The 26,111-nt window shown below is 41.4% G+C and overlaps 1 protein-coding gene across 1 annotated transcript in view; it reads left to right on the top strand.

Annotated features, from left to right (window-relative positions):
• LOC138835365 (protein FAM114A2-like) overlaps positions 1-23,129 on the top strand; it is a 49,583-nt gene extending 26,454 nt beyond the window's left edge. Inside the window, exons 7-10 of the mRNA XM_070033960.1 lie at positions 2,740-2,832; positions 4,086-4,262; positions 17,912-18,183; positions 20,441-23,129. Of these exons, the coding sequence (XP_069890061.1) occupies positions 2,740-2,814 (75 nt within the window). The 3' untranslated portion in view covers positions 2,815-2,832; positions 4,086-4,262; positions 17,912-18,183; positions 20,441-23,129. The remainder of the gene's footprint in view (positions 1-2,739; positions 2,833-4,085; positions 4,263-17,911; positions 18,184-20,440) is intronic.
• Positions 23,130-26,111: the final 2,982 nt, after the last annotated feature.

The following is a 26,111-nucleotide window of genomic DNA, read 5'->3' as shown; positions in this document are numbered from 1 at the left end:
AGCTCTTCAGCTCAAGGCTTGCACTCTACCACTTGAGCCACAGCATCACTTCTGGCTTTTTTTCCTACTTATGTGGTGCTGAGGAATTGAACCCAGGGCCTCAAGCATGCAAGGCAAGCGCTTTACCACTGAGACACTTTTCCAGTTCCCTTGTGAGATTCTTATGTCCAATTAACCACTCAAAACCCAGAAGTGATGCTATAGCACAAGTGGTAGAGCACAAGCCTTGAGTACAAGAGCCTCAGGGACAGCACACAGGTCCTGAGTTCAAACCCCACAACTGACAAAAAATACAGAAAGGAAAAGAGTACTACAAGAAGCCAAGATGACGATACAGAGTCTTGAAAGTTGAGAGCCAAGGTTCAAAGCCATCCTAGGCATGAAAATCCATGAGATGTTTTTCACCAATTAAGCAGCAATAGGTAGGAAGCAGTAGAGCTCTACCCTTGAGCAAAACTCCCCAAGTTCAAGCCCAGGAATAGCACAAATGAAAAGAATTCTCATGGACTTTTCTGCCCAAGCTGGATTCAAAACACAAATGCTCAGATTTCAGCCCTCTGAGCAGGTAGGATTATAGGTATGAACCATATTTTTTAAAATCTTGAATTGCCTCTAATATTTTTGCCCTCCTTTTCACTTAATTTTTTATTCCTTTTCTCTTTTTTGTAAGTTCATGTCATCTAGCTTATTATTTAGGCCTGGCCATTCTTTCTGAGGTTTTTGTTTTGAGTTTTATTGGTTGTTTTGGAGCTTGTTATAGTACTTTAACTCAAGGGCTGGTCATTGTTCCTAATTTTTTCTCAAGCGTAGTAGGCTTCCCACCTCAAGACACAGTTCAAATTTTGGCTCTTTACGCATTTGTCTTTCTTTCTGCATTTATTTTAGGTGCTGATCCTCTGGCTTGAACTTAGGACTTGGGCTTTTTTGCAGAGTTTTTGCCAAGTTTTTGTTGTTGTTGTTTTTGTTTTGTTTTGTTTTTTCTTTATTGCTAGTCCTAGGGCTTGAATATAGGGCCTTAACTTTTGCTAGTCATAAAATCAGGGCAGAGCCACTGTGTCTGAGGTTTTTCCCTTTCTTTCTCAAGACTAGCAGTCTCCATGGCTTGAGCCACAGATAAAGTTCTGGCTCTATTTATTTATTTATTCATTCATTCATTCATTTTTGGTGCTAGGGCTTAAACTCATGACATGGCCACTCTCCTGCTTGAAGTCAGAGCAGAGCCACTATGAATGAAGCATTTTTTGTATTGTTTTTCTCAAGACTAGCAGACTGTGACAGCTTGAGCCACAGCTTCATTGATGGCTTTGTTTATATAATGTTCTCCACCCTCCCCCCCCCCCGTTCCCCCCCACACACACAGGCAAAAGCTGTAAAGTTCATTTTTCGACATAATATCTTGTACATCTCATTGTTGCAATAGGTCCACCTGTATCCCTATTTAAAAAATTTGTTTTTCCCCTTCCCCTTCCCCTTCACAAATTATACCAACATCAAATACAGTGAAAACGGGGGAGTTATTTATTTTTTGGTTCCGGTCCTAGGGCTGGGACACAGGGAGTGGTGACTGTTTCCTAGACCTGAAATCAGGGCAAGATCACTGTGCAGGAGTCTCTCCCCTGTCCTGAGCAAGGCTGACAGGCTCTGAACCTTGAGATGCATCTCAACATCTGGCTTTGTAAAACAAATTTGGTAATTCATAGCTGATAAGTGTCTCATGGGGGAGCTGGGAAGGTGGCTCAGTGGTAAAATGCTTACCTTGAGCTGAAGAGCTAAGTGACAGCATCCAGAGCTAGAGCGGGCCCCATCACCCACAAAAAAGAAAAAATAAAAAGAAAGCTGGGTGCCAGTGGCTTACGCCTGTAATCCAAGCTACTCAGGAGGCTGAGATCTGAGGATTGCAGTTCAAAGCCAGCCTGGGAAGGAAAGTCCGTGAGACAATTATCTCCAATAAACCACCAAAAAACCAGAAGTGGTACTGTGGCTCAAGAGGTAAAGCACTAGACTTGAGTTGAAGAGCTGAGGGACAGTGTGTAGGCCGAGTTCACGCCCCATGACCAACCAAAAAAATAGATTCTCATGGGAAGACAGGGACATTACCCAGGCTCTAAAATCAGAGGATAGTGGTTCAAAGGCAGCCTGGGCAGGAAAGTTGTTGAGACTCTCATCTCCAATTAATCACCAAGTGTTTGGAAGTAGTATAGTTCTAGTCTTGTGCAAAACAGCACAAGTTCAGGCACCAGTACTGGCACACATGCCCAGGCTGACTATGAACTACAATCCTAAGATTTCAGCTTCTACAGTAGCTAGGATTATAGGCATGAGCTACTACTTAAAAATATTTCATTGACTTTTCTCTTTTTTTGCCATCTTCTCATTATTTTGTTCATTTCTCGTGTGTGTGTGTGTGTGTGTGTGTGTGTGTGTGTGTGTGTCCTGGTGTTGGTTCTAGAGCTTGAACTCTGGAGCCTAGCCACAGTCTCTGAATTTGTTTTTCTTTTATTTTTGATGCTGTTCCTAGGGCTTGAATTCTGGGCCTAGTCCCTGTCCCTGAGTCATTCTTTTGTTGTTGTTGGTGATGGTCCTAGGGCTTGAACATAGGGCCTGATAACTTCCTGGGTTTGAAAGCAGGGCAGGGCCACTGTGTATGAGGGTTTTTGTTGTTTGTTTTCCCTAAAAGGAAGCAGTCTCTGTGGCTTGAGCCACACAGATCAACTTCTCGCTTCTTTTACTTTTTGGCAGTTCATGGAAGATAAAATTCTCATAGAAGATAAGAAGCTGAGGGTACTATATCAGCACCTGAAATCTGAGGATTGAGGTTGAAAGCCCAGGCAGGTAAGTCCGTAAGATATATCTCCATTTAATCCCCTAAAGAGAAAAAGTGGTAGAGTGCTACCTTTAAGAAACATATTTCTATTTCAAGCTCTGGCTTCAAGACCCAGGACTCATACACATTCACAAATCCCTAATGGACTTTTCTGCCTAGTTTGCCTTGGAACCGAGATCTTCAAGTTCTGTCTTTTGTGTAGCTTGAGCTCCAGGTGTAAGCCACCAATTCTCTGCTCATTTTAAGATTTGGAATTGGCGCTTTGTGCTCATCTTCCATTCTGATTTTATTTATGTATTTGTATTTAATTAATTAATTATTAGTTGTCCTACCCTATGTATCTGGGCCTGGTCACTTATTTTGCTTTTTTGCTCAAGGCTGTTGCTTTACCACTTGAGCCACAGCTCTACTTCTGGCTTTTTGCTGGTTAGTTGGAGATCAGAGCTTCATGGAATTTCCTGCCCAGGTGGGCTTTTAACCACCATCCTGAGATTTCATGCTTCTAACTGGGATTACATGTCAGCCACCAAAAAATGCCTGACTCACTCAATTTTAATATTCTTAATAGGGTCTTATACTTTTTTAATTCACATTATAATGATGATGTCGATGATGATGATGATGATGATGATGATGATGATGATGATGATGATGATGATGTGCAGGTCATGGGCTTGAAATCAGGGCATGTGTGCTGTGCTGTCCATGATCTTCAGCTCAAGGTCTGGAATGTTGTCTATTTCTTTTTGCTTCTTTCTTGGTGGTTAATTTGAGAGAATTGTCTCATGGAAAAGCTTGGCACTACTCAAGAGGTTGAAATCTGAGGATTGTGGTTTCAAGCCAGTCCTGGCAAGAAGTCCAAAACACTCTTTCCTTTTTCTTCTAAGTTTTTGTTATAATGAGAAAGATGGGGTGCAGTGGAGTTGCAGTTTCATTAGCAGGTAAAAAGGGTGTTTGTTTTTGAGCAATGGCCTCCCAAAATACACTGCCTCCTGGCTAGGGATGGTGAACTGATGGTTATAATGCCTTCTGTCTTCCTTCTGTGACCTATTGCCCTGGTAACAGATTGTTTACAAAGATGTGATCCTGACTCCTGAGCAACAGGAAAAGGCACAATATCATTCCTGGGTTGGGATGAAAACCAAGTGGATCCCGCCATTTGGTGTGCTGCCTTGCTCTGGGGGGCAGGATGATAGTGCACCCTTCTATGAAGAAAGAAAATAACTTGAACAATTCTGTCCTCTTTGTTCATTTCTGACAGATGAGGGCTGTGAGACACATTCATGGAATCATCTAGGGGACTTGTCCAGGATCTCCATTGTGTCTGGGAAGGAAGGGCCCCAAGTTTTGCTGCAGAGAGATGCATCCTGCAGTGCCATGGCCCTGGTTTGCTCCAGTGCCAGTGATTACCCAGATCAGGAAATGTCACCTGTTGCAGGTAAAATAGCTCTCAGAACATTTGTCCTGATGACCATGGAAGCCCATGCCTAGGCCAGTGTAAGCAATGGTGACACAGTGGTGCTCGTGTGGCTGGGAGTATGGAAGTAGCACAGGTGTGGATGAGAGGTGTTGGGTAGCACACATGGTAGATGCCTTCTGCTCTGCCCACCACATGACTAAAGGTAATGCTGGATTCTGTCTGAAATTAACTAGGGTCTGGGGCACTGAACATTTTCTGAGATGCCAAAGCTCCCATGGGGACACAGGTTGAGGTAGACTAGGTGAAAGGGAGTGAAGGAAACCTGCAGAAAATAAGGAAGTTTTGATTCTTTTTAAAAGTTCTTTAATGGTTAATTTTTAATCAAAATGGGAAATAAATGGAAAAAGTGATTCTAGATCTCAATTTCCTGAATAGCTAACATTCCAGGTGTGACACTAGTACCCATCTCACTCTTTTTTATCTATTGAGTTTATTAGGTTCTAGACACTGTAGCAAGTAGAAAAGAAAAACTTTGTTTTGAAGTTCTATGCTTTAGTGTGTGGGGGTGGGGGAGGGTGGAGAATGTATAAATATGTTTGAATATATGATGGAAAAATAGATTGAGAGATGTGCTAGGGAGGAGTGTTGGCAATTTACAGTGAGGTATGATTTCAGAAAAGCGTCATGTGGTAAAGTGACTTAGGAGATCAAGGCAACTCACCCAGGCCCCAGAATCAGGTAGGGTCATGAGCTCAAAGTTGAGGGTGTCTGGCCTGTCTTAGAGTCAGTAAACCAGTGTGGCTACATCACAATCAGTGTGTGGAGTAGAGGATATGCTTGCTGTAGGACAGGCAGTGGGCAGCTTGTGCAGAGCAATGAGTTACAAGTGTGGTCTCCACCCAGAAGCAGTGATCTCATCCAGGAACTTTAGCAGGTCCAGCCCAGACCTGTTTAGTCAGGGGCTAGGGTCCAGTGTTGCCTGCTTCAAAGAAGCCCTCTAGATGTATTTGAGAACCACTAGCCAAGATAAGTTCCCTTAGACTATGGTAGAGACTTTGGATTTTATTCTGAAACAGAAGCTCTTGAAGGTTGGGAGTGAGAGAGTACAGGATTTAATTTAAGAAATATACAAAGTGGGTGCCAGTGGCTCATACCTCTATTCCTAGATACTCATGAGGTTGAGGTCTGAGAATCCTGGTACAAAGCTATTCTGGACAAGAATGTCTGAGACACTTAACTTGAAGTGGAGATATGGCTCAAGGGGCAAAGTGTTGGTTTTGAGAAAACAAGCTCAACAAATTCAAAGCCCTGGCTCTAAGTTCAAGCCCAAGTACCAGCACAAAACACACAGGCCAGGCAATGGTGGCTCACACCTGTAATCCTACTGACTCTGGTGGGTGTGTTCTGAGGATGGTAGTTTGAAACTAGCCCTGGCAGGAAAATCCATGAGATCTAATCTCCAAATACCCACTGGAAACAGCTAGAAGTGGGGCTATGGCTCAAATAGTAGAGCACCAGCCTTGAGCAAAAGCTCAGCCACATTATGCAGGGCCTTGAGTTCAAGCCCCAGTACTGACACTGACAAAAACATAAGAACATATACACACACACAAACACCAACACAAGCAGTGATGGTCACTCATGGGAAGGAAGCACAGGAGCCCAGTGGGTCCCCTCTCAATTCTCAGGGCCCTCTTGTCCTCTGGAGACCCCCCAGTTTTTCTTCCAGCATAATAATTATTATTACAAAATATTAGAATTATAAATATAATTACTATATTAATGCTATAAGTGCAATGATATAAAACATTTTTATAAAATGTATTAATATGTTACATATTATATTCTATAACATACATACATTATATATTATATAATATCTAGTAAATATACAAATAAATATAAATGTTATATATAATAGATAAAATATACATGCTACAATAGTAAATGAAATATAATGATGTAAGTATAAAAATATTATAAATATACTTATTATTATACTAATTATTCTTCAGGAATCACAATGTGGCTTAGTGGTAGCGTGTTTGCCTGGCATACATGAAGACCTGGGTTTGGTTCCTCAGTAAACAGCAAAAGCAGGATGTGGCGCTGTGTCTTAAGTAATAGAATGCTAATCTTGAGCAGAGACAAGCTCAGAGACAGTGCCCAAGCCCTGGGTTCAAACCCTAGGACTGTCAAAAAAAGAACAATATAGTAATTCTTCTACCTGCTGGAGCCCTGTAAAACCAGACACACTCAATCAACTGGGACCTTGAATTTGAGTTCCACAAACATCAAAGATGATTTTTATTCTAGTCAGTCCTGGGGCTTGAAGTCAAGGCCTAGGCACTGTCCTGGAGCTCTTCTGCTCAAGTCTCATGTTCTACCACTGTAAGCCACAGCACCACTCCAGTTTTCTGGTGGTTAGCTTAAGATTAATGTCATGGACTTTCCTGCCCCGGCTAGTTTTGAACTGAGATCCTCAGATCTCAGCCTCCTGAGTAGCTTCAATTACAGGGGTGAGCCACTGGCTCCAGCTCACAAACACAGTCTTAGCTTCCAGGTCAGTGCCCTGGGCCCCTCCAGGCTAGCTGGTCCTCTTCTTCCCCAGCTTATTGGTGCTGGCAGCAGGTGAACAGGGCAGCGGAAGAGAAGGTGGTTCCTAGTTAACTGGGGGATCCTTTCTGTGTACTGCATGTCCTGCATTAAAAACCCAAACCCCCAGAGACACAAGTTCATTCTTTCAAGGTGGACAATCACCCAGTTCAGAAATTTAGGGGCACCCCTTAAAATCAACCTCTACTCTGATCAGGAGCCCGAAGTGACTGTACCCCTTTTTCCCAGGTTTAAGTTTTTCATTCTCGTTTTCACTATTATAGAGAGTGTGTGTGTTGTGTGTGTGTGTGCTGTTGTGTCTCTTGTCTAGTTGTCTGTGTTCCAGTTATAATATCTACATGTCTATGTACATATGTTTTAAGTTACTATGTACTGAATACCGCTTGTCATCAGTCCAGTTCAGTTCCTGGGTGCAGTGCCTTTTGAACCATGTCTCCCATTTCACAATTCTCACCACCCCTGACCTCAGTTTTCTTAATCTTTAGATTATGTAGTGAATGTTTGGAATTCAGAACAAGCAATTCGGGGCTGGGAAGGTGGCTCATTGGAAGACTGCTTGCCTCACTCACATGAGGCCCTGGGTTCAATTCCTCAGCACCATATAAGCAGAAAAAAGCCAGGAGTGGTGCTTTGGCTTAAGTGGGAGGGCACTAGCCTTGAGCTGAGGAGCTGAGGGACAGCACCCAGGCCCAGAGTTCAAGGCCCATGACCAAAACAAAACAAAACAAAAAAATCAAAACCAAAAACCAAGCAATTCATGTCTACAGTGCATCTTGATCTGTGTCATCCCTTCAATATCTTCCCCCTGCTTCCCCAACCATTCCCTTATTTTTGCGGGTCCTGTCAAATCCTTAGGAGCCAAAGTGGAACCAGCCGGGTGTCCTACATAGGGATTCATAACAGAGGAGAGAGGAGGAAAAAAAGCAGTATGATGCACATGAAAGTTTGCCTTTATAATTTCACAGTGCATTGCTATTTCCTACTCAGATATAATAGTGTAAGCTTATAATGATACCCCAATGTTATCAACAAAAGGCTTCTGTCCAGGGTGATATCACAGAAGGTAGCACTGACATTCATTTGAAAAGTATATCCACTAAAATATTCAAATGGAAGGGAGTCTTCTTACCATAGATATATAAATGAGCTCAAAAAACAAAACACTTAACAAAATGTCTATTGATGTCAGTTAAAATGTTAGTGCAATTTTATTTAGTGTGAACTGTGTTTATGAATGTTTAGATTGCAAATGGGAGTATTTTATTTCTGCCCACTTTCTCAGATCTCAGGAGGTTCATAAATAAAACAAATTTCTTTCTCCATTATTTTGTGATTACCACTTTCAAATGGCTCCCTGCCCATAGATTCTAATATTTGTGTCACAATGATTGGTAAAGACTTGAGCCTCTCCGTTGATTATAATGACTCCCATTACATTCTGAAAGAGATAGTATATTAACTTCATCTTCAGACAGAGAGGTAAATTGATGCCAGCATGCTCAACGATTTTATGAAAGTTCATGCCATCGGTATCCACCATCTTTGGCAGTGATGCATCAAATATTTATTTATTGATTGATTGATTGATTTTATGGTCCAGTCGTGGTGCCTGAACTCTTTGCCTGGGCGCTATCCCTCAGCTCTTCAGCTCAAGGCTAGCACTCTACCACTTGAGCCACAGCGCCACTTCCGGCTTTTTGCTTTTTGCTTATGTGGTGCTGAGGAATCAAACCCAGGGCCTCAATCATGCAAGGCAAGTGCTCTAACACTGAGCCACCTTCCCAGCCCTGCATCAACTATTTAATGAAGGAAAACTTGGAGCCAAGCTCTGTTTTAATGTCTAGGAATGGCCTGGAATTAAAATGTATAAAAACTTCATTTTCATAGAGCTGATGTTCTAGATGAGGATACTAACTGACAAAGAAACAGTTAAAAAATCCAAACAGGCTTGGAAGGTGGCTCAGTGGTAGAGTGCTTGAGACCCTGGGTTCGATTCCTCAGCATCACATCAGGAGAAAAAGTGGGAAGTGGCACTGTGGCTCAAGTGGTAGAGTGCTAGCCTTGAGCTGAAGAGCTGAGGGAGAGTGCTCAGGCCCATATTTCGTGCCCCATGACCCCCCCCAATCCAAACAGTGGCAAACACTATGAAACAAAAGAAAATGGAGAAATGGAGTTATTTAAGTTCTGCCTCAACCACAACCTTGGGTGCAGCTACCTTAAGATGATCAAAAGAGGCTTCCTGGAGGAAGTGGCGCTGTAGCTCAAGTGGTAGAGTGCTCGCCTTGAGTTGAAGAGCTGAGGGACAATGCCCAGGCCCAGAGTTCAAGCCCCACGACCGACAAAATAAAAACTATATAAAAGAGGCTTCCTGGAAATGGTGACTAATGAATTAAGGTGTGAGTTCCGCAAACAAGTCATGAAGGAAAGAGTTGGGGAAAGATGATTTTGGGCAGAGGGGAACACTTGGAGCAAAGGTTGTGAGGTGGGAGACTTGGTGTTTTTGAGGAACATCAAGGTTGCGTGTCACTGGAATGAAATGAGTGAAGAGGGATGGTGGCAGATGCATATGACCCAGAGAAGAGTCTGGTCACATAGGGTCATATAAGCAAGGGCAATCAATGTGGGTTTCTTCTAGAACTTTCCACTGTGGATAATAGCAGGAGGTATCACTATGTGATATGTGCTTTTCAAGGTTCACCATGGTGGCAATGTGGAGAATAAATGATGAGTGAAAGCCAGGAGCCCTGTGTGGCCATTGTTTAGTACAGGTCAGTGTAGATTAGAATGTCAACAATAGAGTAAAAGTAGTAGATGAAGTAGTGTTTGTTGTTTATTGTTTTTCTTTTTCTTTTTGCTGGTACTGGGGCTTGAATTCAAAGCCTAGCAATCTCACTTAGTTTTTCACTCTAGTAATGCTGAACATGTGAGTGACAGCTGGACTCTTGGCCATTTTGGTGGTTAAGTGGAGATAAGAGTTTCACTGACTATGCTGTAGGGGTTGGCTTTGAACTGTGACCTTAAGATTTCAGCCTTCCAAGTATCTAAGGTTACACGTGTGAGCCACTAGTGCCCAGCTTGTGGAAATGGTTTTGTAAAATGAGACATTAGAACTTGCTCCAAAGATGATGTAGGCTTTTGGCTGAAGCAAATAATAAGATAGATGGTAGAACTATTACAATGAGAAGATGGTAGGAAGAGAAATGTTCTAGCAAGCAGGGAAAGGAATCTCAAATTCTGTTTTAGGCAAATAATTTTGCTTCACCATTGAGAGATAGCCTGGCTAACTGGAGCTGTCTAGTAGACAGGCCTTTAAGTCCCCAAGCCTGGGAAAGAGCATTTTGAGTTAGAAATTGCATTTGGTGATTACCAGGGGGAATGGATCATTTAAAGCCTGGAAAGTGTGGAATATCACCAAAGGAGGAAAAAGAAGCAAGCATACTGCCCAAACTTTGTTCTTAGTCTCCACATTAATCACTAGGTGTGGTCAAATACTACAGTCACTGAAACTAGCTACAACTATTGTATTATTTTTTTTTAGGTGTGCCATTCCTGAGGCTTGAACCCAGGGCCTAGGTACTGTGCCTACATGGAAGATTCCTGACTTCCATGATCAGACTTACTGTTTTCCTTCTGACTTTCCTGCCTCAGTCATCTTTCCATGGCTTACAGCCAAGGAGCTTGTCTTGGATGTAAGTGTAAGCCAGTTATCAACAAACCACAGGGTATGTTCAGAAGCAGCCATCTAGGATCTGCTGACTTTGCCCTGGGTCTGCACGCTCCATCCCTGGTCCATAGCAAAGGAACCACAAATGCATAAGTTGATGAACCAATGCTAAAGTGGATGGTTGTGGCTGGGCATGGTTTGGATGTACTGATGAAGCCACTCTAAGGTGGCTTAGGCATCACTGTTGGACCAGGTTTGTTAGATTTTAGAATACATGTTTCAATACATGTTCTAGTCAAGACTGCATACCTTTGTCTCTCCCAATCATCTCACATCCCAAGCAGGGCACACCCCCAAGTTCTCATCTCATTACCCAGTTAAGACTGCTTTGCCCATTTTCTGTGCATAGATTCATTTTTCTGAGTAATTCCTTCTTTATTTTATTTATAACACTTAGTACTAAACCACTGGCATTTAATGATTCAGTCTCTCATCATTCTCTGAGAATTTCTTTTATTCTATGGATCTATGAAATCCTTTGGGGCAAAATCTGTGACTTAAAACCATGTGCCCACCCTACACCATAGGACATTGAACATTAATAAGCCCTGAAGCAAGGCCTGTTGTTTTAGAGGTCATCTTTTTAGGAAATCCTTTTCCCAACTCTAATTAAATTAGGGTTTTTAAAATTTAAGTTTGAAACACATTTCACCCTCTAGGTAACTATTTTGATTGCATTGGTCTGTTACAGGCTATAAGTCCCTCTCTGCTCCTGGTGATATACAAGGTTTCTACTTAACATGTGAAAAATGGAATGCATAAAAAGATCAGTGAAGGCTGGGAATGTGGCTTAGTGGTAGAGTGCTTTCCTAGCATGCATGAAGTGTGACATAAACAGAAAAAGCCAGAAGTAGTGATGGGTTTAAGTTGCAGAATTCTACCTTTGAGCAAAAAAGCTTAGTGGCAGTTCCCAGGCTGAGTTCAAGCCCCACAACTGGCAAAAAATATCAGTGGAGATGGGCTGTGAATGCAGTGGCCTCATGAACAATTATCTGTGTGGTTGTGGTTTTCAAAAGAGCAATAAAATTCACAGTGCAAATTACAGCACACCAGGTCATTCTTTCCAATCTGCATCCCTTCTTCTTGGGAACAAACTCTTCCCTGCAGCATGGGTCTTCCATGGACAGGAGGCCTCATGAAGGCTGATTTATCCTTACCGAGTATGCTTGAATCCTTTGGTTTGCACATCTTAGCTCCACAGAAAGCACCGTTCCCAAATGTTAGGGAGAATAAGCAAGTTGGCAGTAGCCAAGCTGGGCTAGGCAGATGGGGTAATGTGAATTTACACATATATACTTTGCCGAGTCCATAGGTTTCAGAGAAAGCATGAAAACTCAAAAACATTTGGAATTTAAGGGGCTTTGAAGAGGCTTAATTCCTTAATGAAAATTAGCATCATTGTTTCTTAGCTATGAATGACTTCAGGAAAAAAAAACTAAAAATGATATTATTTGAAACTGGGTACTAATGGCTCATACCTCTAATCCTAGTGACACAGGAAGCTGAGATCTGAGGAGTGTGGTTCAAAGCCAGCCTAGATAGGAAAATCCATGAGACTCTTATCTCTGGTTAACTATCAAAAAGCCAGAATTGAAGTTGTTGTTCAAATGATAGGCCATCATATTTGAGAAAAAAAAGAACTAAGCCAATGATACCCCATCCTGACCCTGAGTTCAAAACCCACCAGGAAGGAGAGAGAGAGAGAGAAAGAGAGAGAAAGAAAAAAAGAAGAGGGCAGAGAGAGAGAGAAAGGTAGAGAGAGTGAGGCAGTGATGGGGGGAAGTAATAATAATAGAAATGTAATGACAACAAATCTAAAGAATGTGGCAAAGCCTTTAATAAGTTCTTGAAAAACAAGGGATAGGAGCTCTGCACAAGTAATGGCTGAGGAAGCTTTATTGAAGTAGGATGCCTAAACTGGGCACCTAAGACTCATACCTGAAATCCTAGCTACATAGGAGGTTTATGGTACAAATCCAGCCTGGGCAGGAAAGTCTGTGAGATTTTTACCTCCTTTTTTTCTTTCCAGTCCTGGGGCTTGAACTCTGGGCCTGGGCAATGTCCCTGAGCATTTTTTGCTCAAGGTTAGCACCCTACCACTTGAACCACAGCACCACTTCCAGCTTTTTCTGTTTATGTGGTACTGAGGAATCAAACCTGGGCCTTCATAAGCATTAAATTCTGGAAGTAGAACTGTGGCTCAAGTGGTAGAGCACAAAAGCTCAGGGATAGCACCCAAGAAAGAGATGGAGCACTAGGACTGGCAACAAAAAGAAAATATGAACTATTTACTTTGTGCCACATCAAGTATTTTGGACTATTTAAAGTATCAAAAGATAGTTCTACTTAAGAAATCATGGCTTAAATGTCTGGTGTGTGTGTGTGTGTGTGTGTGTGTGTGTGTGTGTGTGTGTGTGTGTGTGTGTGTGTGTGTGTGTGTGTGTGTCTGTGTCTGTGTGTGTGTGTCTGTGTGTGTGTGTGTGGTACAGAGAGAGGAGAAAGCATGGAAAGCCAAGAGAGTTCTAAATCTAAGATTTCAGAGGCCATCTTTCAGAGAAAGCCTGCAGAACTGGGAGTAAACTAGATCCAATGCTGTGCTTTGGTCAACTAGTTGTAAGAAAGCCCCAACTGGCCACTGGTGTGGATTGCAGGAAAGAGGATAAGGCAGTAAGAATAGAATTAAAGGGGTCTGAGCCACTCACACAAATTCCAGGTATCATTTCCTGGTTATATGTAGGCCCAACCTTTGATCTTCAGTAAAACCAGGAATTCACAAAAGTGAAAACTTGTAAGAAATAACTGAAATAAATAAATGACTAGAGGTGTTCAGCAGCAAATTTTGGCAAGCAGAACACATGTGAACAGAGCAAAATGGAAATGATCAACTCTGACAAGTGGTGGGGGGGAGCACAGAGAGACTCATGCACAGAGCTAGGCTCTGAGTTCAAGGCCCACGACACAAAAAGGAAGGAGTAATGATCAAAACTTTTCCAATTTTGATTTCTAGCATGAGCCTATATATTCAAGCATTTAGCAGCCCAATAGACTTCAAGTAGAACAAACTGTGATCACTTAACACATTGTAATTAAACCATCAAAGATAGAGAACCTCCAAAATCACACAATTCATCACACACAAGACTTCTTCAATGAGATTATGAACAATTCCACGTAAGAAATCAAGGATGTCAACGCACAACAAGTGCAGCAAATTTACAATGCTAAAAGCTAGACTACACAGAGAAATGAATGAGGTCTTATCTCCAGTAAGCAGCAAAATGCCGAGCTGGAGGTTTGCTTCAAGTGACAGAGTACTATGGAAACCCAGAAAGCCAAACAAAGCTAGGTATTCGTTGGTGGCTCATTCCTGCTATTAGATAGTCAGAAGCCTGAGATCTGAGGATCACAATTCAAAGCCACCTTGGGCAGGGAAATCTATGAGACTCTTCTTGCCTATTAACCACAACACCAAAGAATAAAAGCCAAAGTAGAGCTGTGGCTTTACCTTGGGTAAAAGTCTCAGGGACTGGAACTAGGCCATGATATCAAGCCTAGAACTAGCACCTAAAGAAAGAAAGAGAAAAGGAGAGAAAGAAAACAAAAACAAAACAGAAAGCCACACAAGAGCACAGATCTATAACTTCAAGCCCCAGCATGCATGTGTAGGTACACACACACACACACACACACACACCCCAAGATTGAAATACAAGCAGTAATGAGGTTATGTTGAGTAAATCTTTGATGTCCTGAAATCATGAATATAAATGACAACTAGATACCAATTGATATAGATATAGATAGATAAACTCTATAGATTATCTATCTGCTAAAGATAACAGATCTATCTATATCTGTAACAGATTATCTGTAGAAATTTTATCTCTCTCTCTCTCTCTCTCTCTATCTATCTCTCTATCTATCTATCTATCTATCTATCTATCTATCTATCTATCTATCTATCTATCTATCTATCTATCTATCTATCTGGCTATCTGTCTACATAGAGAGTGCGAGACAGAGAGAAAACAATCTTGGGGCTTGAACTCAGGCCCTGGACACTGTCCCTGAGCATCTCTAACTCACGGCTAGCACTCTACCACTTGAGCCACAGCCCCAATTCTGGCTTTTTCTTTTTAGGTGGTACTGAAAAACTGAACACAAGGCTTCATGCCTGCTAGGCAAGCACTCTAACACTAAGCCCCATTCCTAGCCCCTAGTTAAAGGTTTTTAAACAGAAGTACTAGAGTTCAAACTGAGAGCCTCTAGCTACTAACTAGATCCCTCTTCCTCTGCAGGGGATCTTGTACTTGAGCTGACTCCCCTAGCCCCTACCCTTCATCACTTTTGATTACAAAGCAATTGATGAGGACCTAATAGGAAATGTTGATGTTTTCTTTTACCTCATCGATGGTAGTGACTACTGGTAACTCCTACCAGAAGTGGATTTTGACCATGAGTTGCTCCTATTTTCACCACCAAGTTAAGTGAAAGAGAATGGAGAGATGCCCTGTGACCCAGTGATCCTAGTGCAGGGAATCCTGAATAAAAGGAAAGAATTGTGCATACAAATGTGGTAAATTCACAAAAGGAAGAGAAAAGCATCCTGTACCTGGCTTTACCTCCTGATTCCCCCTTCACCTCCATGGTTGAATCTTACTTGGCCATATTTGCAACAATGTATCCTTCTTAGCAGTACTTCCTGTGCCTCAGTCACAGGTTTCAAGTTGCTTTTATTTTCAGGGTTTGTTTTGTGACTTCATCTTTTCGTATGGCCTTTTAATTTATTTTTTGTATTTTTTTGTCCATCATGGGGCCTGAATTCTGGGCCTGGGCACTGTCTCTGAACTCTTCAGTTCAAGACTAGCTAGCACTCTACCACTTGAGCCACAGTGCCATTTCTGGTTTTTTTCTGCTTATGCGGTAGAGAGTAGCCTTGAGGAAGTAAGCCCAGATACAGCACCCAGGACTTGGTTTCAAGCCCCAAGACTGGGACACACACATACACACACACACACACACACACACACACACACACACACACACACACACACACACACACACACACAAGCTACCTACCTTTATGTACGAAAGATACTTAGGTTCTGTGCTCTCTTAAAATGTTTCTAATCATGTACAGTTGTGTAAGTATCTCTCATTTTAAATGATCATTCTTCCCTTCTGTTTAAAAATGAAATTATGAGAGCCTGGTATCCATGGCTCACACTTGTAATCCTAGCTATTCAGGAGGCTGAGATCTGAGAATCACAGGTCATTGCCAGCCCAGGCACAAAAGCCCGTGAGCCTCTTATCTCCAATAAACCACCAGAAAACCAGAAGTGTGCTATAGCTCAAGTGGTAGAGCACTCGCCTGGACTGAAGAGCTCAGGGACAGCACCCAGGCCCAGAGTTTAAGCCCCATGACCAAAAAAAATAAAAAGAAAAATTATCAGAAAAAATATTTTTGTAAAGCAGATATTTTCTAAGGCCAAAAAAACCTTCAGAATTTCTGGTCCATAAAATGTTATGTGCATGGTCTTTCTGTAACTCTCCAATGTATATTCCTATATTTTTAGGGGAAGTTTATATATAGCTTTTACTGTACTACTCAGAAGTGATTTATGCTCAAATATATATCTAGCACCCTTGAATATGCAGTCCCATGACTTTGCAGGAAAAGAATGGAAAGAGATGGAAACCCATGACAGGAATGAAAGGGAGTAAGGCAGTTTGCACTTCTTACTCACTGTGCTCTCAACAGCAGGGGAGAAGGTGGAGAGGATATCAAATGGCACAGATACTGGTAAGGAGTTTTCATTCGCTTTGGCAGTGGTTTCTCCTACAAAAGGGAGATGTATAAGCACAAAAGAAAGGTTCATTGACATTTTTGCTTTATTATTATGTGATTTATTTTTTAAAAATTGAGCCATTTTTGCCTACAAACACAAAATACTTTAGGATGAAGGCTAATAAGATAAGCAGTCTTAAATTTTCATTTCATTTCAAATATAAAAGTATTGATCTAGTCAGGTGCTGGTGGCTCACGCTTGTAATCCAAGCTGCTCAGGAGACTGAGATCTGATGATCTAGATTCAAAGCCAGCCCAGGCAGGAAACTCCATGAGACTCTTATCTCCAATAATCGACCAGAAAACTGGAAGTGGTGCTGTGGATCAAGTGGTAGAGCACTCGCCTTAAGCTGAAGAGCTGAGGGACAGTGTCGAGGTCCAGAGTACAAGCCCCATTACTAGATAGATAGATAGATAGATAGATAGATAGATAGATAGATAGATAGATAGATAGATAGATAGATAGATAGATAGATCTAGCTGGGCACTTGTGGCTTAAGCCTGTAATCATAGTTAATCAAAAGGCTGACATTGGAGATTTGCAGTTCGAAAGCCAGACCAGGCAGAAAAGTCCATGAGACTCCTGTCTCGAATAAACTACTCAGAAAAAGCTGGAAGTGGTACAGTGGCTTAAGTGGAAGAGCTCTAGCCTTGAGTACAAAAAGGGTCATGGATGGTGCCAGGTCCTGAGTTCAAGCCACAGAACTAGCAAAATAAAAAGTATGGATCTACACAAGAGTAGAGTAAAAAGTTTCAGTGACATGACCTTCTAAACAAGAGGAAACTATAGTCAGAAACAGATCAATTGCTGGCAAGGGCTGAGAACAGACACAAAGGTGTGGCTACAAACTGGCATGAAGGAACACCCTCAGGTAAGCCTCATACATACAGAAACTATTCTTTTTTTGCGGGGGGGTCCGGTCGTGGGGCCTGAACACTGGGCCTGGGCACTGTCCCTCAGATCTTCAGCCCAAGGCTAGCGCTCTAACACTTGAGCCACAGCACCACTTCTGGCTTTTTTCTTTTTGCTTATGTGGTGCTGAGGAATTGAACCCAGGCCCTCATGCATGCAAGGCAAGCGCTCTACCACTGAGACACCTTCCCAGCCCAGGAACTATTCTTTATTTGTGTATTACAATATACTGTGATTATGTAGTATAAATATAACTATGATTCTATAGTATAAACATAAATATTATTTCTCAATACAGTGTCATATTGCAAAAGAAACAGTATACAAATTGTAGCTCAACTTTGTCCTAGAAGACTATCCTGATTCTTAGTAAGGGAATCAATATACATTACAAAAATGAATATGTTTCAAAAATAATTGTTCTGTTTTGCCTTTAGACATCTCTTGCTAGATCAACAAGTACATCAAGTAATTTAACTATATTATATCAAATACTGTATTATGGAGAGAACTTTTGCTTTCCAGTAAAGTAAATAAGCTTGTATTACACTTGCCTTCCTACACAGCAACTGGAAAACCAGACAAAATAGAAGAAAGAACTATTTTCAGACTGGAGAAAAGACAGAACAAGACTTTGGTCCAGGAGAAAAGAAAAACAAAGTGAACCCTACAGTTGTGCTTTCTGCCTAGAGAAAAGTTCCAAACCACAACACACAGAGGAGAACCTAAAGCCAACAGAACTCTCACAGGCAAAATAAGTCAGGGATAATGTCTGGAGTCAGGGAAGGCTGAAGCAGCTACCACATGAAAGTCAGAAAACTTCAGAAGATGCAGCTATGTAAGTAAAATGTTCCAAGAATCTACAGATGTGCCCATGTGACTTTATCTGAATAATACCCTGTTCAAGCACTAGGTAATTCCACAAAGCTGGAAGAGGAACTACCTGAGTAGTAAGTGACACAATCCCCAAAGCTCAAGCTATGCTGAAACATCAGGTTTCTAGGCAACCAAAGTGAACAGACTTCATTGAACACCTGAGGGCTAAGAGTGAATTCCGAAAAATTAGGGCTCAGCAGTAAAGATAAACTAGTCTTTAAGAATGAAGGTTACAATAGACTCACTATAAATAAGCCGAACAGAAAGAGGGAGGGGTGACATTGACCAAAAAGAAATGTACTCTTTACCCGACTTATGAAACTGTAACCCGTATCTTTATAGTAACAATTAAAAAAAATTAAGTATGAATCTGAACTATGTATATCATAACTAACTGCCAATTAATGGAAAGTAGAACTGGGCCATTGGTGGCTCATGACTGTGTTCCTAGCTATTCAGGGGACGGAGATCTAAAAATCACAATGGAAGGAAAGCCAGGGCAGAAAAGTTTGTGAGGCTCTTATCACCATTTATTTATCCAGCAAAAATCAGAGGTATGGGTCAATTGCCAGCTTTGGGAGAAAGGTGGCAAGGTAGACTTTTAAGCCCTGAGTTCAAGCCCCAGTTCCAGAACACACACAATGAGAGAGAGAGAGAGAGAGAGAGAGAGAGAGAGAGAGAGAGAGAGAGAGAGAGAGAGAGAGAGAGAGAGAGAGAGAGAGAGAGAGAGAGAGAGAGAGAGAGAGAGAGAGAAATAGAGAGAGAGAGAGATTGAGGAATAAACCGAAGGAAAAAAAGTAAAAGAAAAAAGAAATAACTTCATACAGTACATTTAAAACAACAAAACCCTCTTGTTCTCATACCTTGGAGTTCATTTCAATCTTATTCATAGCTATTTAACTATAGGACTAACAAATGAGGGAAACCATGGGACCTATTCTTTGGGTATGGCTTACTTCACTTAATGTGATTTTTTCCCAAGTCTTTCCATTTTTTTTTTTTACAAAAGGGCATGTGTCATTCTTTCTGATGGAACCATTGAATTCCATTGTGTATGTGTGCGTGCGTGCGTGCGTGTGTGCACGCCCGTGCACGCACATATATATATATATATATATATATATATATATATATATATATATATATATATATATATATATCACATTTTCTTGGTCTACTCATCTACTGAGAAGCATCTGGGTTGTTTCCATATCTTAGCTATGGTAAACAATGCTGCCATGAAAATGGATGTACTGTTAGCTTTAGTGTGGCCTTGTTTGTGATTGTTTAAATGTTAGAATTTAAAGAGAATGGTCAATAGCAAATGAGTCAATTTCATATTTATTAACTATTTTATTAAATTTAAAATGTAAATTTGCTGGGGGGATGGATCAGTTACGGGGACCAGGGAGGGTATGAGTGTATATTTTGTGGGGGAAGCCCAGCTTCCTTGATATAAGCAATTGTGCATATGACATCAAGTTCTCTACTAGTGCAGACATAGAGCATTAAGTATCTCAGTTGTACACCCTCCAGGATTTGCTCTTCATTATCAGCTGTGAGGGTCTATGTGTACCAATATTCTGGCTGAATAAGAAACACCCCATCAGGCATGTTAAAGCATGAATCTTCAGTTTTGCTCCCAAAACACTCAGGTGTTCAAGTAACCTGCTTGCAATGACCTGGAGAGTTCTCTCTCCAGACTCTGAGCTACCAGACTTTGCTTCTTTCAAAAGAGAATTTACTGGAAGTATTCAGAGTCTCTGATTCTTGCTGCATGGCATTAATAAATTGGAAGAGAGAGAGAGAGCTAGACAGGATGAGGATTTTTTCAGGGAGAGATTCTAGGCCTCTTTGGCATGATCACAAGGAGACCCGTGAGTGAAAGTAACACATGCACAAAATTATAAAAATTCAATACCTAAGCCTATATGAAATAACACTGCAAAAATCACAGATCATGCTGTCCACATGTTCTTTTTCTTTTTCTTTTGTCACTCATGGGGCTTGAACTCTGGGCCACGTGCTGTACCTCAGCTCTTCAGTTCAAGCTAGCGCCCTACCACTTGAGACATAGCATCACTTCCAGCTTTATCTGCTTATACGGTGCAGAGAAATCAAACCCAGGGCCTCATGCATGCAAAGCAAGCACTCTACCACTGAGCCACCTTCCCAGCCCCTGTCCACATGTTCTTAATAATCTTTTATATTTACTGCAGAATGGCAAAGGAAGAATTCAAAATGGAAGATGATTTGGATGACTATGGACAATCAGCGCAACTTATTAATAAATTGTGATCGATGCACAGACGCAATGTGAGATAGACACACTGACTGTCAGAAAACCAATTTCCCCACAGAGACACATCACCATATTCAGGTTACCTGGAAGACTTCTAAGATTTCTGTTGGGCATGTGAGTCCATGCGAGCAGAAGAGCCAGCAGCAGGACTCTCATGCTGTGGGGCTTTCTGTCTTCAGCTTCATGGTTTTGGAGGATGGTGGCTCCTTGGTTTTTATGAGAGTCTCCTGTGGGTCAATCTCCTGGATGAACCAATCAGTGCTCACCATCCAGAGGTGTTAACTCTCCCCCCTCCACACCCCATGCCAAAAAAAAAGTCCTGCTTGGGACAGGTGGTCTGGAGGGAATTCCAGCTCTCTAAGCAGATGAGCAGCAAGAACATGGTGAGCTGAGTACACTTGTGTTCACTGGGAGCAGTGAACTGATTATCAATTCCATGTACACAAGTATTTATTTTCTTCAACTTGGCACTTAGTGAAATGGATGGAAGGGAAACCAAGTCTCCATTCTGGCTGAAGGTGAAATGGCAAAGCTTCCTTGCAACTGAGGTTGATTTAGCTATCAGGTGGAAGAAGTGAAGTCCTGGGGGCAGATAGCATCAGAATCAGATGGAACGTTCCAAACCAGCCCAGGCCATGTGAAAGTTCTGGACTCTTTCCTCCAGCTGACCACCCAAAGGACACAGGTACATATGTGGCTCAAGTAGTAGGGTGTTAGCAGGGAGAAAAATAATATCTAAGACACAGTATCCCAGCCCTGAGTCCATGTCCCAGGACATGTCCTAAATTAAAGGAAACCATGAACTCAATGTCTTTCTATGTCCTTTAGAGAAACAGTGATTTCTATAAATGTCTCACAGGATATTCTTTATTAGACATTCCTATGAACTTACCACATTCCTCAAATTACAGTTGAAGGGAAATGCACCTGGTGACATTAAATTTCTAACCATGGGATGAAGTTCACAGTCAACCCCAGGTAGCAGAGTCTGTAGTCCATATATGGATTATATGGGCAGAAGCAGAGGCACTGGCAGAGTGGATGTGTGCTTTTGACACAACAGGAAGAACAGCATGCACTGATGACCTTTGCACATGATTTTCTGACTGAAGAGCTTCACAGTGATATGATGGGAAGTAATAGAGTGGAGTTTTCAGATCTAAGTCACAGAAGGGCAACTCCTCTTCCTTTCCAGGAGGAATCCATCAACTACTCAGAAAAAGCCAGAAGTGGTGTTCTGTCTCAAGGGATGGAGCACCCGCCTGGAGCACAAAGAGACTCAGTGATGCAGTCCAGGCCTAAGTTCAAGTCCCACGACTGGTCAAAAAAATAATTGGGACGTGGGGATGGAATAGAGATATAGATAATTGGACTGCTGGATTGATTCACAGAAACAAGTCAATGGGGCCAAGTCTGGTCCTGTAAAAGATTAGCGGACCAGATTGGAGCAAAAAAAAACCAAGATCCACTCATGTGTTTTCTATAATACACTCAAATCATAGTCACAGATCAACACAAGTCTGAGCAAAGGGATGGAAATGAATCTTCCAGGAAAATTCATCCTCTGAGAAGGCAGGAGTATCCACCCTGTCATCTGATAAAACAGAGTTCTGATTAAAACCAATTAGAACAGACAAGATCATTACAGATAAAGGGAGTGATCAATGAAGAAACAATCACATAGGTTAATATATAGTCCCCAAACACGAAGCACTTAAACATGAAATAAATGTTTTCAGCCTCACAGAAAATGACAAACCCCAACACTCATGTTCAGGTTTTCCAATCCTATTGGAAGCTCTACTTCCTGACCTTCACTTTCATCGTATGTTTATTTGTTGGATGAGGAGTGGAGAGATGATGATTTGGCTGGGGTGGGGGTAGTTTAATTCAAAATGAGATCATGAGATCCCCTCCTCCTGATAATAACCTGGAGCCACCAATACCTCGTCTCATAATTATATTCTTTAGCAACTTGAGAACAGTCAGCTAGTCAAAGGGTAGAATAGAGTGAAATCTCCAGCCAGTCTTGGTGTCAACTCCTACTGTGTGGAAAAATAGGGCTGTGGTTTGAAGTGGTAAATGCAGGAAAATAGGAATCCACTCCACATATCCCTTTTCCTCTCAATTGACTGGGGAAAGGAAATCCACAGTACATAACTCTGGAAAATTCAAAATACTATGACATCATAACGACTAATCCCCAAAGAAAGGTTTTTGACATCTAAAGGTGAGGACACAGAATCTCTACAAATGAGTAAACCCCAAGCCCCGAATAGGAAATGTCAAATACTGGATTCCTCAGGGATGGAAATGATTTTGTTTTATCATTGTTCAACTCATGGTAATATTTTTTTGTCTCAGTCTCAGTCTTATCCTCCAGGAGCATAATTTTATTTTTCAGGAGTGCTTAGGAAAAGAAAGAATTTTCTGGAAGGAATCAGTCTCAGGAACCTTAGTTGGTCCATTTGCCCACGATCCTCAACTTCATGTCTTGCACGGGGCGAGGGTGGGGGGAGATCTGTGTATGAATTCTGCCCATCCATCCCTCCTGCTCACAGATGTCTCCTGGATAATTTCAGATCTGTCCTTCCAGTCCCATCTGAGAGGTTGACAACTCATGGCTTCCTCTGTGACCAAAGATGGTCCAAGGAAATCCATGACCACTTTGAGTAAGAATTCTATTATTATTATATTATCTATCTATCTAATAGATATATCTATACATCTATTATCTATTATATTCCTTCTTTCATTCTTTCAACAATTATGGCTGAGGGGCATCTGCATAGGTCTCACAGCTCTCTTGGCCCATTGGCCATGCTGCCGCCCAGGGTCTCTGCCCAGCTATCTCCACCCAGAGAATCTCATCAGAATCTTATCCGTATCTCCATTCTTGAGTTGTTCTCAGCCAGATGCCCTCTGCCCTCCAGCCTCATCTGTGTTATATTGAAATTCATTTGTAAGATCCAGATTGGACATATTTTGAGAGGTCAGATTAGGAGTCTTTATTAGAGTGTTCATTATTAGTCAGTAACTGCAGGCAGATACATGTCCTCAGAAAACTTGCAGCCTTGAATGCACTTTGTACCATCAGGAAACTGAGCCATGAGGATAATGAAGAACAGAAAAGCAATGTCCAACTCCAGTGAAAAGCCCAAGTGAGATGCCATGGTGATCTGAGGAGACGCAGGAAACATGAAGCATGGTGAAAAATGGTGCGTGTAATTGTTGGGGCCTAAATAGGGTCAAGATAAGGGTCACAGGAAGCTCAAGATTCAAGTTCAAGACACAGGACTGGGATGAAACTATTGTCCAAGTTCCTCTAGGAACTCAGGCACACACATCACATGGGGGTGGGACTTCCTTCTTCTAGGAACTCAGGCATGCACATCATCTGGGGGTGAGATTTCCTTTCCTCTGGGGATTCAAGCAGAGCCATCACCTGGAGGTGGCCTCTAACTTCATCCAACAAGAAGGCAAGATAGTGCCAGGTAGATCCAGTATCTTCATTTCACCTGCTTATACAGACGCTTCTGATTCAAAATTACAAATCCCCATGTCTCATACCCTACTGTATTTAAACCCTGATCCGCCTGTGCCTCCAGGCTGATGCTCCTCTCCAGCAATGATTAACTCCTAACCCCATCTATAGGAGGTATCTGCCTTCTTCTTTCCTTTTGTCTCCTTGATCTTTCCTAACAAAGTAGGGCTAGCTATATCTCTTGTTTACATTAATTTATTCCATTGTAATTATGGAGGTGATGCCCAGAGCAATTCCCATGACCTGAGTCAGGTAAGAATACATTTCCTAACTTAACCAAAGAAGTGAAGGACCTCTATGATGAAAACTTGAAAAACTTGAAAAAGGATATCAAAACAGAACTTAGAAAATGGCAAAAAAAAAAAAAAAATCCCATGCTCCTGTATTGGAAAGATCAACATCATGAAAATGGCAATACATCCCAAGGCTATCTAAAAATTCAATATGATACCTATCAAAATTCCAACCTCATTCTTTAAGGAAATAGAAGAGGCAATCCAAAAATTCAGATGGAACAATAAAAGACCCCAAATAGCAAAAACGCTCCTCAACAGAAAGAACACTGATGGTGGAATATCAATACCAAATTTCAAACTCTAATATAAAGCAATAGAAATCACAAGAGCTTGGTACTGGCACAAGAACAGACCTCAGGACCAATGGAATAGAATTGAAAACCCAGAAATGAACCTACAGACCTATAGCCAACTAATCTTCGATAAGGGAGCTAAACAAATAGAGTGGAAGAAAGACAGCCTCTTCAGTAAATGGTGCTGCCAAAATTGGTTAACAAATTGTAGAAAAACAAAGCTAGATCCTTATATTTCACCCTGCACCAGAATCAACTCCAAATGGTTCAAAGACCTCGGGGTCAAAGCAGACACTCTGAAAACATTAAAGGATGGAATAGGAGAAACCCTGGGTCTCCTTGGCACAGGCCGAAATTTTCTTAATAGAGACCCAGAAACACAACGAATCAAAGAAAGGTTGGACAAATGGGATTGCATGAAGTTGCAGAGCTTCTGCATGGCAAAGAACATAGCTAGCAAGATCAATAGAAAGCCCACGGATTTGGAGATGATCTTCACTAGCCATACAATGGACAGGGGTCTCATATCTAAAATATACTTGGAAATCAAAAAATTAAATCCCCTAAAAACAAATCCTCAAAGAAACAACTGCCCAATAAATAAGTGGGCTAAAGACTTAAAGAGAAACTTCTCTGAAGGAGAAAGAAGGATGGCCAATAGACACATGAAGAAAAGTTCAACATCCCTAGTCATTAAAGAAATGCAAATCAAAACAACATTTAGATACCACCTCACCCCAGTTAGAATGGCAAAAATCAAGAACTCTAATAACAACAGATGCTACAGGGGATGTTGACAGAAGGGAACCTTACTGCATTGTTGGCAGGAGTGTAAACTTGTTCAACCATATTGTAAAGCAGTATGGAGGTTCCTGAAAAGACTTCACATAGAGCTCCCCTATGACCCAGCAATCCCACTTTTGGGCATTTACCCAAATGTTTATAAACAAGGCCACACTAAAGGTACCAGCACAACTATGTTTATTGCTGCATTATTTACTATACCTAAGATATGGAACCAACCCAGATGCCCCTCAGTAGATGAATGGATCAAGAAAATGTGGTATATATACACAATGGAATTCTATGCCTCCATCAGAAAGAATGACATTGTCTCCTTTGTTAGGAAATGCAAAAGCTTGGAAAAAATTATATTAATTGAAGCAAGCCAATCCCAAAGAAACATAGGTCCCATGGTTTCCCTTATTTGCAATATCTAGTATATCTCTTTGTTAAGCAGGAAAGGTCAGATAAGGTGATGTTAGGGAAATGAACCCTAAGATATGTATTCAAATTTTTTTTCTTTCATGCGATTGTTTCTAACGCATATATAAGATTATTTCTTTTTTGCTATATATGTCCCTCCCCCATAGTATAACCCCTACTTTCACTGTATTTGATGTCGGTATAATTTTTGGAGGGGAAGGGGAAAAACAAGTCGTTTAAATAAGGATA

Source organism: Dipodomys merriami, unplaced genomic scaffold (genome assembly GCF_024711535.1).
Source record: "Dipodomys merriami isolate MVZ:Mamm:240054 unplaced genomic scaffold, mDipMer1.0.p SCAF_2331, whole genome shotgun sequence".
In the NCBI taxonomy this organism is placed as follows: Eukaryota; Metazoa; Chordata; class Mammalia; order Rodentia; family Heteromyidae; genus Dipodomys; species Dipodomys merriami.
This window is presented reverse-complemented; position numbering and strand designations above follow the sequence as displayed.